Source organism: Polypterus senegalus, chromosome 11 (genome assembly GCF_016835505.1).
Source record: "Polypterus senegalus isolate Bchr_013 chromosome 11, ASM1683550v1, whole genome shotgun sequence".
Classification (NCBI taxonomy): Eukaryota; Metazoa; Chordata; class Cladistia; order Polypteriformes; family Polypteridae; genus Polypterus; species Polypterus senegalus.
Genome location: NC_053164.1, coordinates 86,731,110 through 86,749,348, shown reverse-complemented (window position 1 = coordinate 86,749,348; position 18,239 = coordinate 86,731,110). Strand labels below are relative to the sequence as shown.

At 35.4% G+C, this 18,239-nt stretch overlaps 1 protein-coding gene across 1 annotated transcript in view; it reads left to right on the top strand.

Annotated features, from left to right (window-relative positions):
- Positions 1 to 4,058: 4,058 nt before the first annotated feature.
- The window catches only part of sf1 (splicing factor 1), a 33,438-nt gene continuing 19,257 nt past the window's right edge, over positions 4,059 to 18,239 (top strand). The window contains exons 1-5 of the mRNA XM_039769187.1: positions 4,059 to 4,517; positions 8,111 to 8,242; positions 10,313 to 10,388; positions 17,722 to 17,874; positions 18,109 to 18,198. Of these exons, the coding sequence (XP_039625121.1) occupies positions 4,244 to 4,517; positions 8,111 to 8,242; positions 10,313 to 10,388; positions 17,722 to 17,874; positions 18,109 to 18,198 (725 nt within the window). The 5' untranslated portion in view covers positions 4,059 to 4,243. The remainder of the gene's footprint in view (positions 4,518 to 8,110; positions 8,243 to 10,312; positions 10,389 to 17,721; positions 17,875 to 18,108; positions 18,199 to 18,239) is intronic.

The following is an 18,239-nucleotide window of genomic DNA, read 5'->3' as shown; positions in this document are numbered from 1 at the left end:
CCTTTGTTGGTCCCAAAAGATCCATCCACATGAAGGTTCCAGAAAGACCTTTTCTTGATTTAGATCTGTAACAGGCACTATACAGTGAATAGCCATGAAGAGATGGTATCAGATTTGTAAAATACCAGTAGCTCATGATTTTAAAAAGTCTCTTGCTGCATACTATAACACAAACTGAGTCTTGGTTTTCTTGATCTGTTAGTGTCCTGCTAAGCAGCCTACCAAACATTAAAGCTTTCATTTTTTTCTGCATATTAGAAAGTTTTACAAAGCACAAAAAATAACGTCATATGCAAAGAACCTTTCCCAGAATGAAATGGTGCCTGGTCAAGCAGTAGTTCTACAAGTAACCACATGGCCCAGTAAAGAACCATTAAGTACCACTGAGAACCATTATTTTTAAGAGTGAAAATAAATATAAATTCACACACTAAACTTTTAGCGTTTTCACACCCTCTAATACGACACACCTAAATCCTCATTAGTGTAACCAAATGGTCTTAGATGTCACATAACACTGCACAACAAAGTTTTTGCTTCTTGAACACTGTTGGTTGTTTCTTATAGATTTTTGGGTGATGATCATGAATATCATATCAAAATTTACCATTCACGTACAGTTCCAGAGAAATCTTCAGTTTTGTTGTGATTTTTTTCTTATATTTGTATCCAAACATTTTCACTCCTGTAAGTGACTTATCAATAACGGTTTGTGCACCCTGAGCATGTCCAGGCATGGAATCAGGCAAGGTTGGAAGCTGTTCTGTGGAAGTTGACATCCTGGGCAGATCTGAACGAGCTTGACGCTGTCTCAGCATGCTATAATGATGGCTTGCATACACCGATCCTGCTTATTTGGTTAATATAGACAGTCATTGTGTGTATGTATAGTATCAGTATAGTAAAGTATAGTATCTGTAGTAATATAACAGTAAGTAAGTTTGATGCTATAGACGTTTTGGTGTTGGGTGATATGTCTCGTCAATGTCGTAAGAGCCACAATACATTCTGCTATATCTGTGGTGAATATACACTTGCGCCACAGAGACATTGGATGGCTCTTGTGAAAAAAGCTAATCATCTGTATTTCGGCTGCAAAATTGGTGATCAAGACAAGGAATGGGTGCCTCACATTTGCTGTGTGTCAGTCTGAGAGCCTGGCTCAGAGGCACTTGAAAGACGATGCCGTTTGCTGTTCTGATGATATGGCGAGAACAGAAAGACCAGGTGACGGACTGTTACTTCTGTTTGACTAATGTGTCTGGTTTCTCTAACAAAAACAAGAAGTCAATTGAATATCCTAATCTGCCTTCAGCAAAGAGACCTGTGCCACATGACGACAGTCTTCCAATTCCGAAACCACCAGAGGATTGGACCTTAGATGAACCAGATGAAGAAACTGCAATGCAGGGTACTGACAGTGACATTGACCCAGATTTTGAACCGTGCTCATCAGGCGATCCACATCTGATAACACAGTCCGAATTGAACGATTTGCTCAGAGATTTAGGTCTGTCAAAAGCAAAAGCTGAACTGCTGGGTTCGAGACTGCAGCAATGGTGTTTGCTGTCACCAGGTACAAACATTTCTTTGTTTCGAGGCCGACATCATGATATAACAAATTTTTTTGCAGAAGTCGACAGTCTCTGTTTCTGTTGTGACATTGAAGGATTGTTCTCAGCCTTGGGTTGTGATCACAACCCAGAAGAGTGGCGCCTCTTCATTGATTCGTCAGTCTTAAGCCTGAAAGCTGTTCTGCTACACAATGGCAACATTTATCCTTCAGTACCTGTTGGCTATGCAGCACACATGAAAGAAACGTATGAGAATACGGAACTGTTGTTGAAGCACGTCCAGTATAGTAGGCACAACTGGAATATCTGTAGAGATCTTAAAAGTTGTTGATCTGTTACTAGGATCTCCGTAAAAAGTTAGTCCCAGGACAGAAAAATGTGGCACATGAATCACTTGTCGACCTGGTAAAGATATTTTTGCCTCCACTTCACATAAAACTGGGACTCATGAAGAATTTTGTGAAAGCACTGAACAAGGAAGGTGAAGGTTTTTGTTATTTAAGACAGATGTTCCCAAGAATAACTGACGCCATTTTTGTTGGCCCCCAGATCAGACATGTTATGAGTGACAAGCAGTTTGAAGATCTGTTAGTTGGACTGGAAAAAATTGCCTGGAAAGCCTTCAAAGACGTTGTTCACAATTTTCTGGGCAATTACAGAGCCCCAAACTACGTTCAGCTGATAAACTTCTTAAAGCATACAAGACAATGAAGTGCAATATGTCACTCAAGATTAATTTCCTCTACTCACACTTGGACTTCTTCCTCACAAATCTCGATGCTGTCAGTGATGAACACGGTGAAAGGTTTCACAAGGACATTGCTATGATGGAGAAACGATACCAGGGCAACTGGAATCCGTCAATGCTTGCTGACTACTGTTGGACACTGCAACGTGATGCACCAGACATTGAATACAAAAGAAATTCAGGAGCAAAACACTTTTAATTCTGTTAAATTTAATAGCTTATGTGAAACATAAATGTGACTAAATATGTTATTGCCAGTAAACATATACTGTAAATGTCTATGTCTCAGAGTTCCTACGTGATGCAGTAAAGCCAAAACTATATTTGTGCATACCCAGTAGGTACCTGTCACAATCAACAACAAATATTCAGGAACCAAGACTTTTCAAAAAAATTGTTGTGCAGTGTAATGAGTTAATTGGTGACCACCTGTCTGTAGTTCGAAGAGTTTCAGTTGATTGTAGTATAAATAACAACTTGGTGGCATATCAACATTGTGGCCTAACCTACACAATGAATGAATGAATGAAGCCAGGCAGGCAGGTAGGCTTAAAAACAACAAGGTTAATGCCCTGGAGTATTCAATTGAGAGTCCAGATCTCAGTACAATTGAAAATGTATGGCTGGACTTAATGGCTGTTCACTCACAATCCCCATGTAATCTAACAATGCTTGACCAGTTTTGCTGAGAAGAATAGGAAACTTAGTCAAGGCTATCATGACCACCAAAGAAGTCAGTCAGTCAGTCATTTTCCAACCTGCTAGATCCTAACTACAGGGTCACGGGGCATCTACTAAATAATGACTTGATGGGAGTGAATACTTAATTGTGATCAATTGTTTTGTAATTTAGATTTGGAATCCATTTAGACTATTTTGCAGACATCTGTTTTCCTTTGACAATAAAGAGCTGTTTTCTGTTATCAGCCTCAAAAAAGCCAAAACTAAATCCAAAGTTGTACAATAATAAAATGTGAATACTTCTAATTGAGTAAATACTTTTTATATGTTGTTCACAATTTTGAAACAACTTTTTTAATTTTGTGGCAACAGAAAAAGATTTCTGTTCTTGCTGTTAGAAACATTTGTAGTATAATCTTTGAACTTACAACCTCTTTTACTGAAGGTTATACAAATAATTTTATTGTTGTCATTTTTGTCTAAAAATCCCTGTTTTCTAGCAACAAAGTCTTTAATAAAGGCGATGTGTAATATACTGTACCATTTTAACTAGATGAGCCAAAGCTGAGGGAATGGCTTTTAAAACCATTTTATATTCTTAAACCTCACAATTTAAATTGAACTTTCAACAAAACTGTATGTGCATTGACAGTTTCATAAATATTCAAGATGTGCCCTAAAAATCAAATACCCTTTCAAAGTGTACAACTAATTGCATTCGATTTGACTATTAGAACCCATGACAATAACATCCCACCCACACGCTTCACCCATTTCCACGACAGACTTCAAAATGGATGCTTGAGTTAGATTTTGTAATGGTTATCAAAATTATGTAGGGTCCACCTCTTTATACTTTCACCGCGGGAATCTATCAGATATCCAATAGGGAAAGAAAGTTGTCTTGATTGACAAGGTCAATCCCTTGCGTCTTATTTCCATAAGCCAAAGGAAGAGACGTCATACTTTAGATGAACCAATAATAATGCCGTTTGAATTTAATGGACATATCCGGCAGCCAATGGGTATCGAGGTTGAGTGTCTGTCTTTCCCATTGTGCAAGTTGCGTCGCCATGCTGATCTATCGCTGAGAAGAAAGTTCTGGAAAGAAAGAAATTTTTTACAAGTAATTTAAATTAGTTACCTTTCGTATTTTTCTCATTAAAAACGCTCTTTTTGTTTACTTTTTAAATTTGAACGAAATTTAACGGAGTTTGATTTCTATAACCGAGGGGGTCAAATGGCGACAGGAGCAAACGCGACCCCACTAGGGAAACTGCATCCGAGTATCGGTGCGAAACGCGGTTTTGAAGCAGGACCTGGCGCCGGAATGATGGCTCCTCCGGTACCTCCAGTTCCCTATCCGCCACCACCGCCTTTCCAGCAACCACCACTACCTCCGCCAGTTGGTTTTTCAACCGGGCATCAGTATCCGCCACCATCGGGAGGCAGCTATCAGCCGCCACTGCAGCAACAACAAGGAATTGGGGGCTCCGCGCAGGGTGTAGCTGGAGGTGAGTATGAAACAATGGCGTTGTTTATGTTACACGTAGTTGCATGCGTTATCGTGTAGAGTCAGAAGGATTTAGAAGCTTCAGTTTAGCAAACCACTCTCATATCATTAATACTATTAAATGGTAACGTTTAAGTGACGGTGCAGTAACGCTAGGTAACGTATCGCAGGCAGATGTACTGCGTTAATGTGTTTATTTGAAATGTTTTAATTGTGTTAGAGAATGGTCAACAGTGAAGCAAAAGTGACCCATTTAAAGTGAAAAAATTCATAACGTTCTTATAGCATCTCGATGGGGGAGGGGGTATAAAATGTAGGTTTTATTTGAACGCTGTGTGGGTTTATTAAGTAAGTGATATATGTTGGTATTTGACGATCGTAAACAGTCAATCAAAAATGTATATTGATGTAAAACAGTCGGTTGATTAAATGTAAAAAGTGTACGGAAATTTTGAACGTTGCGTCTTTTGTGCTTAGGTTTGCGCACTGCACGCTAATTAGTTACTGTAACAGCATCACGTCATTTTGAACTGTTTATTCATAGCCACCAAGGGCCGGTCTGATTTCGCCAGCATACCGTTTGAATTCTGTAAAGTGGCTAGATAAGTGTAAGGAGACACGCGCCCTTCGTGTTAGGCTAGCGAGCTTATGACAGTGGAACGTGGCACAGGTGGGATCAGGACGTTCTCTCGGTGTGCACGGTGAAATTGGGCTTTCCGGTCTTGCACAGATAGATTATAACCCTGTCGAGTACCCAGATTTAATAGAGAACTATTTTTTTTAACAGTAATTGAGCATCTTTGGAATATAGGCCTTAGGCCCGTCAATCGATCATGTGACCAAGACAAAATGGCGATCGCAGGACACGCCACTTTACATAAGCTAATCATACCGCCGCATTTGAACCACAGCAAGTTTCTTTGTGTTGCGAGACCAACTTCAGCGCATCCAGAAGGAACAGCGTACCTGTGTTTCGTTCACACTTTCTGACACGATCACACTGGCTTGTTTAATTTTGCCCAGGTTGGGGGAAAGACAACCTTTTCCGAATATTGTACTCTCGTGCGGGGCTTTTTAAATTCAATTTTGCGGAGCCCCCCGTGGCTGCAGGATTTTGTTCTCAGTCATTTATTTTTACCTTTAGTCGATCTCATTTTTTAATTAGCTGGCCCGTTTTTCCCCTTTATTTTTCATATGGAAAAGAGCAGCCCTGTCAGATTTACATTTACAGGAAATTAACACATATTTGTACGTTTTCTTTAAATGCTTTAGTTTTTACTTTCTCGTATGCCAAGTTTAGTATTGTAATCGTCCAAAAATTGTCGTTTTTAATGAATCCAGATGTTTTAGATCTCCGAGTCCGCAAGTACCAATTTTGGAATCCTGTCTCCGTGTGTGTGTAAACAAGATAACTTGAATACGCTTTCACTTAAGTCAACCACGTTTTGCATACATGTATTAGGTACAAAACAGATTTCTATCAACTTTCGGACCATTTATGCAGCTGCAGAGTCCGATTTATTGAAGTTTACCTTTTATAGTGTTACATACGTTGATTTGGTTTGTTGTTGATCGTTCTTTAATATACATAATATAAAAAGCATTGTCTTGCGGTTTACTCCTCAAATATCCATCCCTTTCTCTACGAGAAAGTCTAGGGGAGACCACTTCCGATGTTTTTAATTGTTTTTATGTGATGCTTGCTTTCTTAATTCTTATCTTTATCTGCTGAATCTTTATGTGTAGGGGAAACACTAGCACAAGTGACTCTGAAAGAAGTACTTTAGTGCTCATTTGTAGATACTTGAATAATCAGAACATTAAAAGGAGAAACTATCCATTTCAAACTGAACAAAATTTAGAAATGTAACAAGCAGTTTTCAGTTTATGGATGGCAAAAACTGAAGCTAGAGAATATCGGCCTGCATAATTAAGATAGTAGTGCGATTAAGAGAAGAAATGGACAAAAACCTCCAGCCACATGGGGCCCTCATCACTGAAGTTGAGAGCCCCTGATCTTGAGATGTTTACATAAGATACATTTTGGAGGATTTTAGCAGAGCAGGAAATTTTGTGTAAATGTCACACTTTACAGAGTGAAATTTTATAATCCCTTGGTGTTGGTTAATGTATCGGCCTAATAAAATTTCCTGCTGCCCCCACAATGCAAGTGAATATTAACCGTGGGTAGTCAAACTGTAGAGTCTGTCATTTCCAGTTCTGTCTAAGCGAAACTTGTGGGCAGATGATGGAGTTGGTAAGAAATTAAGACTACCTATGAAATGCATTTTACATGCATAAGCTGTGAAATGCATAGTACATTTTCTTTGCTTTCTTATCTTGGGTAGGTCATGTTATCATTAGCGTTTGACAATCATTTGCTTAAAAAAAGCATAGAATCGAAAAAGTGACATTGTGTACATTTCACAGACTTTTTTTGTTTCTGCCTAAACAGCATTCTTAAGTTTAAACGATTTTTATGTTTCTAGAATAAGTGTTAGTAAAGTCCAAGACAGAAGACATTGTGGGCATTTGTGCACATTTTCAATAGGAATCCTCTGTTTGCTAACTCTGCATTCATGACACTTAAGTTTTACTTTCCCTGTGTTTTCGTCTGATGCAGTCTATTAGTATTTCCTACAGGCAAAGTTTTCATTTATCAGTTTACTCTATGATTTGTGGTATATTACAACTCACTGAACTTGTTTTCCATTTTTTTGCTTTAATCTCTCTTCAGTGGTGATATTTATCAAGCCATTTGGGCTATATTCACACTACATTTTCATTAAAAAAAATTGCATTTTTTAAATGAAAACTGTCACTGTCCTTGCTAGCATTTTCATTTGTTTTACAAAGTATTGTCATGTATATTAAAAAGGCCCAAAAATGCAAATTTTCCAAGTACATTTGATATTCATTCAGCATAGATATCTTGAACCAGGGATGCACTGTTAGATTTTTTTTTTTTTTGCCACAGTTTTAAGCCTGCTTTGCAATTTTTTGATTTTTTTTGGCTCATATTTCAGCCGCATTGGCCATCGTTTTACATGCTGTATGACAATCGGGAATGAGGCATAATAAGCAAGATTTATCAGAAATCTTCATTTTTGCCTGTCCTCAAAGAAATGGTGTAGCAGTGTGTTAAATGGTTTCAAAAGTCTCTGGCTTTGGAGTGAGTTGTCAAGTGTTTTTGTCACTTAAAATGATGGTAGTGTGGATGCAAGGTGAAAATGGAGAGAAACATTTTCCTTGTTAAACCAAAACATAAGAGTCTGGCACTTTATATCCTCCTTGAACCATCACTTAAGAATAATCATTAACTTTGCTTTTAATGTTGCACAGCATTGTGCTTTTATTTGTTTCAGTCAAAATACTATGTTATGGTACTCATCACATGTCTACCAATTTTTGTGCATTGTGTAATTAATTTGTAATGTACATTATGCTGTATATCCCACTGCTGTTATAAAATCACTTAAGCAGGATTAAAAAATTTAATGCATAGATATTTAATGCCACAAAATGTTTTTGTTCCCTGTGGATTTTTGTAATAGTTAACAAGTTAAGTCTAAGTCTCCAATACTTGTGCTTCAGATTACAATCAGAAAAAATCAAGAAAAAGAAGCCGCTGGAGCAGTGAAACTCCAGATCAGAAAACAGTGATTCCTGGAATGCCTACAGTAATTCCACCAGGGCTCACTCGTGAACAAGAGCGAGCATATATAGGTAATTGTTTTTAAAATTATTTTACAAATATGGGTTGTGTGTTAATGCTTTTTGTGGTGTGTTTTATATTGAAAAAGAAAAAAATATGTATACACAACTGAAACTAGTATATGAATGTATTCTGCTGAAGGTGCATCATCCATATCCCAATGTTAAATATATTGTTTGGGTTTCTCTTGTATTTTAAGCATTTTGTAGGTTATTTCTGTTTTATATTTGTGCAGTGTCCATTAAATCCAAAGGATCTTTCTTAGTAAGAACGTTTACCCAAAGTTGCAGAATTATTTAGATTTTTTTTTCTTTTTTTAAACCTTAACAATTCCTCCAATCCAAATCATCCTTGGTTGCAACTTAAATATTCATCAACACTTGAGCTTGAAGTAAAAACAAAAAAAGAGGTGCAATTAAACAGAGTGCTGATTGTTTGCTGTCCTTTCTTACGCTCATTACTTTGATTCCCATTTTCCTGGCCTTGTACCAAAACCTTTTCTCTAACTACTACTAATTTAACTCTGCTTTTATGTTGCTTCTATCCATTATCTTGCACCCTCTAGCAGAGCATTTTTTACTATATTATGTTTTTGAAAATACTGCCACTTGGCATGTATCACAGTATGAGAGAAAAAGGCACTTCAGGGTCAGAGTTCATTGTAATATGTTCTTACTAACAAAGCCAGAATTACTGTTTTTAGAATATTTTTGAAAATGTTTAACTAAAAGGTGATGCTGCATTTTTAACTGGAATTTTTTATAGGGGTTTGCATACCATCATTGGGCATCCATTAGCAATTGCGGAAAGCTTTCTGTAAAGAACAAACCTAACCACTGTTGATAACCCTGGAGACATTTCTGGTTTGATTGGCATTCTTCCTTGTTGACTTTTTTCTTTTAAATAGTGTAACTCTTCATGGTGCTGCAAATGTTTGGCATATGCATTTCATCTTGTTTGTGTACATTTTTTTTTTCCTGAAAGGATTGAGTTAAGCATTGCAAAGGCTAAAAAGTTATAGAGTGGCCTGAATGTAGAGCTTGTCTGTGATCTTAACATTTCAGTTTTTCTTCATTTTTATCAAGGTTAGCATTAGTGTTTTTGCTGTTTCTGTCAGCATGTTGCATGGAGAACCAAGTTTGGTGATATTCATCCATCCTCCATTTGCAGCGGACAATGCTTTTGTTGCTTTCCTTTTTATCTGACACTATGAAGAAAAGGTTGTGCAATTCTGAATTTGCAGGATTTTTTTTTTTTTTTATAATCAAAAACTATGCCAGCTAGTCATTTGCTTAGTTGATAAAGAAGAATCATTCTTTGGCACTAGAAGCTCATTGTCTCCTTTTTAGGAAATGATTACATCAAAATTAATTGAGGAAAGTGGTATTTTTGTGGGGTTGTATTGTGAAATATTTCTGATTTTTGGTAATGGCTGCTCGCTTTTTGGTATGTAAACTTAGAAGCATTTCTTAATTGGCATTTTGCAGTTTTAAAATGACACTTTTTAAAACTAAATTTGTTTTTATCCTTTCAGCTTGTACTTATTTGTTTGGACATTCACAAAACTTTTGTATGGGAAAAGATTGCTTTAGATGCTTTTAAACAGTTGACGATTGATATATTTCAGCTGGATCATTTTTGCATTGTAAATAGTATCTTCTAGCCTGTTTAGACAAATTGAAAAAAGTTTTATCAGTATACTTAAGATGCTCTCATAATTAAGCTTTACAGCAATAGTCTAGAAAGTTTATGCTCCATTATCTAATATGACTTTGTAATTTGTTTTTTTATTTGTATTATTTGTTAATGAAAACAAGATTATTCAGCTTTTATAGCTGAAAATCTGGGTTCTGGTCAGAATTTTTTTTCCTTAGCAGGGTAAAGTAGCTGTCATATAAGAGTGTTTGTAAAAATGTATTTGGCTATATGAAGGATATTATGTAAGTAAATGCACCTTCTTATAAGCAGATATTTTAAACATTTAATACTGTACATTTGTTAACCTTTAATTAGTTTTTTTTTCTTGGTAACCATATCTTTTCTTCCATCCTTGTTTTCTTTCCTAACCTGATTTCTTCCAGTCCAACTGCAGATTGAAGACCTGACTCGTAAACTGCGTACAGGAGACCTGGGAATCCCTCCTAACCCTGAGGACAGGTTGGGCAAAGCTTTTAACCCGCGCACAGTATTTAACTTTTTTTTTTTTTTTTTTTAAAACGGCAAGTAAGCAATGAGCAGATTTGCGGTAAAGTTGTATTTAGTACCATTGGGTGTTAATTGAAGTAAATGAATCAGTACAAATATTCTCTACTAGTGTAGTTTAACTAAACATCAGATTTTAAGCAGCAAAGATTTTTGAATTAGATTACATTGCAATAATTTGTCAGTTTAAAATCATATTTAGCACCCAGGTATATGAAGGCCCCCCTAAATATGTGATACACTGTCAGTTACGGAGTCATCTTAATCAGTTATGTTGGTTTCAGCCGCAGTGAATCCTATTAAATGCTGACTTTGTTGAGTATACTTGCCATTACAAATTTATTTTTCCTCTTAATGGAGATTGTTTTGTTGTGACTTTTTATATACTAATTTGAATGATTGTTTCAAAAAGTGCATATTTTTGGATTATAATAAAGGCTAAATGTGTTTATTCAGAATAATTTCTGTAGGGTTTTGAATGTTAGTTTTTTTTTTTTGGATTAACTGTTAAGTTGCAACATGAATTATTTATATATTGTTACACTCTGCTGCAGTGAGCAAAAATTTTTCATATAGTTTTTTTTTTTTCCTCCAGTGCAGTATATACAGTATTTTGAACATTTAGGTGTTGTTTTTTTTTAATATCCGTACACATTAACCTTGTATATTACATTACTTTAGTCTTAATTTGAGTAAGATGTTAAGCCTGGGATTTTGACTGATCAAGTTAGCTGTGGTAAAATTTTAAAGGATAAGTTCTTTCAGGTCTGATTTCTTCTCAATCATTGTATATTACCAATTAGCATAATATATTTGTGTTCTAAAATGAAGCATATTTTTAAAATAGAATTAAAAAAAAAAAAACTAGCCTGTTCTTGGATTTTATAATAGAACTAATGGATACCAATATAAAGTCAAGTCTTAAAACTTACTGAATACTTCTACTTTGGGGTACCAAACGTTTCATCTTGAGAAAATGTGCCTTTGTGCATTTCGGACTCGTGAGTTTGGCAACTGAAATACATTGGAAATAATACATTTTATCACAGATTCTTCATACTTTTTTCTCTATGTAAGTATACTACTTTGCTTGCTTTTCAGCTACCAGTGACTTGTGTGGGTGGAATAATGGCAGCCCCTCTTCACCAAGTTATATTCTACTTATCCTACTTTTGCTTCTTCGGTTATGTACTGCCATCTCTTGTAATAGCAGAAAGATAATTACTCAAAATTGTATGAGGATTTTTTTCCTATACTTTTCCTATTTTTGGCCTGTCACATTTTGTTTTACATAGCCTAAGGAGTGGCAGCCTAGTGGAAAGCGCACATAAGTGAGTTTTTTATTGTACCTTGTGCAAACAATAAATCTTGCTTTTTTCCTCTTTAAAACACCATACTCAGTATATGTATAATGTTAAGATCTTGGTCAATATTCAAATTTTTGGTTTGAAAAATGGTTGTATTCGGTAAGTTTTAATGCTTTTTTCTTTTCCACATTGGAACCCAAGTACCCATTCATTTCACTTTAAAACACAAGACCAGGCTAGTTGTTTGTTTATTAAATATGCTTCACTTCAGAGCACAGTTTTCATATGGCAAATTAATATATACCATGATTGTGAAGAAATAATCTTGTCTTGAAAATTATTAAACTCATTTAAGCATCTTTGATTTTGTACTATAATTTAATCTACTTTTGTAATTAAAATCCTAGCACGAGTGTGGAGAGTTCAAAAGATTTAAATGGCTATTGCACAGGCAGACCTATTCTGTAAAAGTTATAAGCAGACTTTTCCCCTCTGGGCTTTAATGATTTTTTTTTTGTCTTCATATTGCAGTTCTGTATTACTTTTAACGCTTTAGCATTTCTCATACTTTAGTAGTTGTAAGGTTTGATGTATACTGTACATAGATTACATTTTAAGATATGCTAATAGCTGCATGCATTAATGCCAAATAGTGAAGCCAGTGACAGTAAGAAATGTCTGCTTGGATTTTTATTCAACATAATAGAATATTTAAATGCAAATGTACTTTTTAAGTGTACCTTCTTTAGGATCAACACACTGAAGCACAACTATTGGTAAATTTAACAAAGCAGTATTTATTATGCTGTTATAATATAACAAGTTCAACAAATGTCTTTATGCATTTTAAGATTTCCTTCACTATGAAGTCAGTAATATGTAAGCTTCTAGTTTATTTCTACACTTATTATAGAGTTGCTTTTCATTGGCCTTTTTTTTTTTTTTTAAATTATGATGTTTCTTTATCTTGGTGGCACAGTGATTAGTGCGTGCTGCTGATTCACAGATTGTACAATTGGTAATTTCTTCTTAGAGTTTGTAACATTTCCTTTGTTTGCTTTTTTTTCTCCTTGTACTCCAATTTTCCATCTCATCCCCAAAGATGTGGATGTTAGATGATATGGTGAAATTTCCTGTGCTGGGGTGTGTGTTTGTGTGTAAGTGGGCCTGGGTATGATCTAGCATTCCAGTGCTTGTTCAAACGTGTTTGAGACGACAGACTTCTACCTTGAATTAGGTTAAGCAGATTTGAGAATCTTGCATATATTATTGACTTTATACTTTCTAATTTGGTTCTGTGCTCACCATCCTTTTTTGTTTCTTGTTAATACTTGATTTGAACAGTATTAGCAACTGTCTAATTTAGATTATCTATTTGTTTGACTTGCTCCTTAAATTTTCCATGTCAAGCTTATTCAGTATGTATTAATGTAACAGTTTAATGGTATACATGGCAGTTTCCATGGAAGAATTCAATACGTGTTGTGTATTTATCTAAAATATTGACCAAATACCCTTTTAATGTAATTGACTATCCAGGGGGTGTGTGTGTGTGTTTTTTATTTTTTTTTAATTAAATAAAAGCTTTATTCAGTCATAGACCATATACTTACACCAGCAAAACATTTTTGTCTGCCTTGTTGTTTTTCAGGAGTGGGGTTTAAAAAGTGCATATTGTATAGTTGTCTGTGGATTTTGCACATTTTCCTCTTAATTTTTTGGTATCTGGTTTTCCTGTCATCTCCAGAGACCTGTTGTTTAGCATTGATACTCTGATCAATCAGCCCATCAAAATTATTTTTTTCTCACTCCATATAACTTGATAAGTGATCTTAAATTGGCTGATCTCAAAATACTTTTTTGTAATACCTCCTTTTCTAAGTTTTACAGAATTTAGTTATTTTTTTCCATTACACTAAGTGTTACATTATTTGAAGAAGTGCACGTTTTGCTGCTGAAACTGAAGCAAGGTGGATTTTAGAATTAAGACTGGCATTTCTGCTTGTACTTTTTAAAAATGTGGAGTAATAAACTGAGTAAAAGGAGATGTGCATGGAGAGATTGTAGATATAGAAAAAAGTCCCACTGACAGATACATAAGTCTTCAGAAATTATGAAAAACTGCTTTAATGAGTTCAAACCTTTCATTTTATTTTACTTAAATCGGGCACTCCTTGGCTGAGTATAGGCCATGAGTGAGTTTGTGTTTAGTACAATAGCTGACAACGTGAATTAGAAAAAGAACAGATAAATTAGAGTTTTAAGTCACTGATTAGTAAACAGTAAGCTTGTTAGCATAAGATCCAAATTTATTTGCTTATTTTGTGGACTTGTTAAGCATTTACGTTTGATTCTTCATAAACATTATATGAATATTTTGTGTACAAAGTGTATTAGTTAATATATGAATATGAGTATTGTTATGGTAAATGAAGTGTGTGCAGTATTTCATTTTGTTTAATTGTTGACTGCACTTTTAATTGTGAAAAATACCTAGGTTGACGCTTTGATAGAAATGTGGGCCCAATAAAAAACACACTGTGGGAGGGGATTAAGGATCGCAACAGGATTTCTACAATAAAAAAACGCCTTAAAAGTTAGTCAGGTTGTCAACTTGGGTGATAACCAGCTGTAAACATTTAAAAAAAAAAGCTCGCCGTTACAGTAAAGCTAGACTGACTTTGCTTGGAGGAAAGTTAGACCGTTTACTTGATGTCTAATCCTTGCGTATACATAAATAGTGAAGAGTAAACAATGGCAATGTAATCGGGTGATAGAGCGAAGCGAATGTGCAAAGAAACCATACTTGGTGGATGATGTTTGGCTTAGTAACGCTCAATTGGACTGTTAACTTGTTGGACTTCTATTTTGGTGCAAATGATCTGGAGATGGGGATTGAAAATTAAATGAGGTACCAGAATCGGCAATTGTTCAGTTGATCTTGGTGCTGAATGTGTTTGCCTGGGAGGACCTCCACTTACCATGACCAGAGGTACAAATAAGATTATGTCGCACTGCAACCACTGCCAGAGTTGAAAATATCTGTGGATTTGTCCATCTGTAGTGAGCAGTTACTTGTATTTAATGTCTTTAAGAACTTGTGTTGAAATATCTTCCGCCATATTGCTTCTTCTTGGGATTGTATTATTGGAGAGGGGTATTGTTTTCAGCTTGTCGGCCTCCTTTTCACCAGTTGCACTGTATCAACAGCATATAGTAAAATCTGATTTTTTGCAGTTGCATGTGGCTTACAGGATGCAACTCTAACTTGCTTCATTAGTGGTGGTTGAAGTAGTAAAAATGTCTTGCTCCTTGTGGAGATTGTTTAGTTTTTTTTTTTTTTTTTCCTCTTTCTTTCAAAGAATTCTACAGGCTTCTCTTTGTCTGGATGTTTGGTATTTTAAATGTTGAAGTAGCTTTGACAGCTTCATACTTTTGATGACATTTCTTGACAAACTTCTCACCGTGGCTTGTTGGAGAGAACAGTAAAACCATATTTCAGATATTCCTCACTGTACAATCTATTTCTTTTTATTCTAGTTACTGACAAACATAGATGATTCCAATCATCTTTTAAAAAATGTATCCATCTTTAACATAATGGATATAAGTAGTACTTATCGTTGAATATTCAATATTGTATATGTCACTCACCATTCCAGTGCAGAGCTTGGAATTTATGCCTTCTCGAGAGTCACTGCTTGTATAAATAAAGCTAAATTGAAATTTCCAGAATATTCCAGTGCCATTGAGCAGCAATGCAGCAATTAAAAATAAACAACACAAGCTTCCTGGCGTGTGGCGGAAAGACAAGAAAACGTGAACAACACAGGCTAACTGTGCAACTGGGTAACAGATGGCACCAGTATTTCTATTATTCAATAACTATTTTACTGCCGGACAGCTTTTATTTACAAAGCCAGTTGATTACTGTATTAGGGGGTTGCAATGAAGATTATCACACAAAATTAGGTCATACCTTAACGTTTGGGGAACTACTGACATAGAACATAAGGGTTCTATGCACATTGGTTGTACTGGAGATTAGTGTTTTTAAAGTAAGAAAAAAAAATCTGAATCGGACTGTTCTACTCCTATGAAATCAATATTAGCCCTAAAGAAGAAAACTGATTGGAGCATCCCGACTGGATAAGGTTGTTTGGCCCTGTGAATTTGTGCATTTTCAGATAGGCTATGTGGTCCCCTATGAACCAGAACTGAATTAAGTGGGTTTGAGGATGTTAAGTTAGATTGCTTTAGTTAATTTGCTTGTTTACATTTTGTTTCCAGACTCAACATTTACAGCTCCTCACTAAAGTAGCTAGCATCACAACACAAGCAACTCTATCAAAATAAACACGGAGAGAATGGTTAAACGTGAAATTATTAGTAGTTAAGTAATTTAAATATACTAGTTAACTCTAGCCAGTTTGTCTTTTCTGTTTTAAGTAATGTGTTTTGTTTACAGTTAATTTTTGCAAAAAACATTTTTTAATTTGATGAAATGGTGCACTGTTGGGAAGGTTGCGCACCACTGATGACTGATGTCAGCTTTGCTAAAACAACTTCTGCTTCTTGGTACGAGCACATTTATATGATATGCAATATTTCCAGTATAGCAGGTATGATTATGTGGCTTTGAAACTTTTTTTATAAACGTGAAAACATGAAATCGAGTTATTGATTGATAAAAACCATTGCCTAGATCTCAATTTATTTTTGATTAAATATTTTATATTAAAGTACCAAGGTAGCTATAAAATGATTTTACAGTTTTTCTTTAGACTGCTTTTTTGGGTACAGGTTTTGAAAGGCCAAGATTCAAACTGCTGGGTTTGTAACAAAAAGGTTGCATGAGTCTTTGCAGCTATTGCAGTCTATTTTATTTTTTTTTATTTATTTTTAACAAAACTGCTGAAAAAGTAACCTTAGTTTTCAGCTTACTCAAAGAAAGATTTTCCAGGTCATCAGCGCTGGATTTGTCAAGGTTATAACTAAGAGGAATTAACAGTCTTTATTTTCTTTTGATTGGACCAGGCAGCATTTTTAAGCTGTCTTTGATTTTGGGAGGGAACAAAAAAATCTTAACTTTTTTTTCCTCTTTAACCAAATTCCCAATCTAACCTTTTTCAAATACAGAGCCTTTCATACAGGGGTGACAGACACACAGAGTTCAGCACTCAAGGTGGTCGAGTAAGAGCTAGATGTTCTCAACCCATCTGGCTTTTGCAAATAACCTATTTTTTTACTTAATAGACCTACCTGTCTTATTTATTAGATGTCACCCTCCTCCCCCACCTTTTAGGTATGACCATTAATAATCTCATTCACATGTTGTTCTCTACATTTTTTTTTTATCCTGTACACAGGATAGGTGTGTAAAATCATATATTGGTTACTGTTGAGTTAATAGAGTAAATATAAGATATTTACTCTTGGCAGTGTTTTTCATCCAGGTTATGGTGGTTAGATGTAATTGTTTGGCTGCTGGTGGGAGGGTTCTTTGCTTGTGCCCATTACTAGGTCCCTGGCCACCCTCTGATCTAAACTTTAATTAACAAGGTTGAACATTGATGAAAGAATATAAGAGTAATCCAAAAATATATAACCTCTTCCTGTGATGGTTAAGTTGGAAAATAATTCACTATGTTCAGGCTTTTAAAGTTAGTGTTACTTTAAGGCATGAAATGTTTTGTTTTTAAGTGTTGTTACTTCCCTTTATGGAAGAGCTAACATTTGAACTTGGATATTGGGCCAAGTTTTATCGAACCCCTCCCACCCTACTGCCAAAAAATACATTCACGGTTGTAACCAGCCTTTTTTTAAGGTGTTCAAAATTTTTATATTTTGCCAGCCTTTGAAAGTTTAGTTTTATGAAAGAAAACATTTGTTTATCCCACACAATACTGAAGTTCCTTACTAAAAGTGTGTTTTTGCTTTTTTTCCCCCCCTTTTTACCCTGTTCCCCCCCGTTTTCATAGATCTCCGTCCCCTGAACCTATCTACAACAGTGAAGGGAAAAGGTTGAATACACGTGAATATCGTACTCGAAAAAAGCTGGAAGAAGAAAGGCACATGCTTATTCAGGAGATGGTTGGTCTCAACCCAGATTTTAAGCCACCTGCTGACTACAAGTATGAATTAAATTCAGCTTTTTATCAGATTGTATTGTGTTCTGAATACATTTACACTGTCTGCTTTGTCCATCAAAATTTATTGTTGCCCTTTATGTACTCTGACACTGGTTTTTCCTTGTGTTAGATAATCTTGTGCAGGGAGTTAGTCACATCTGAGGATTAAAAAAAAAAAGAAGAAAAAGTACATGTTTACATTTTGACCAGTACCTTATTTTTTCCTGTATCTTCCAGACCTCCTGCAACTAGAGTGAGTGACAAAGTAATGATCCCTCAAGATGAGTATCCTGAGATCAATTTTGTTGGTTTGCTGATTGGGCCAAGGTAATAGAGCTTTATTTCAAAATTTTGGTAATCTCATGTTC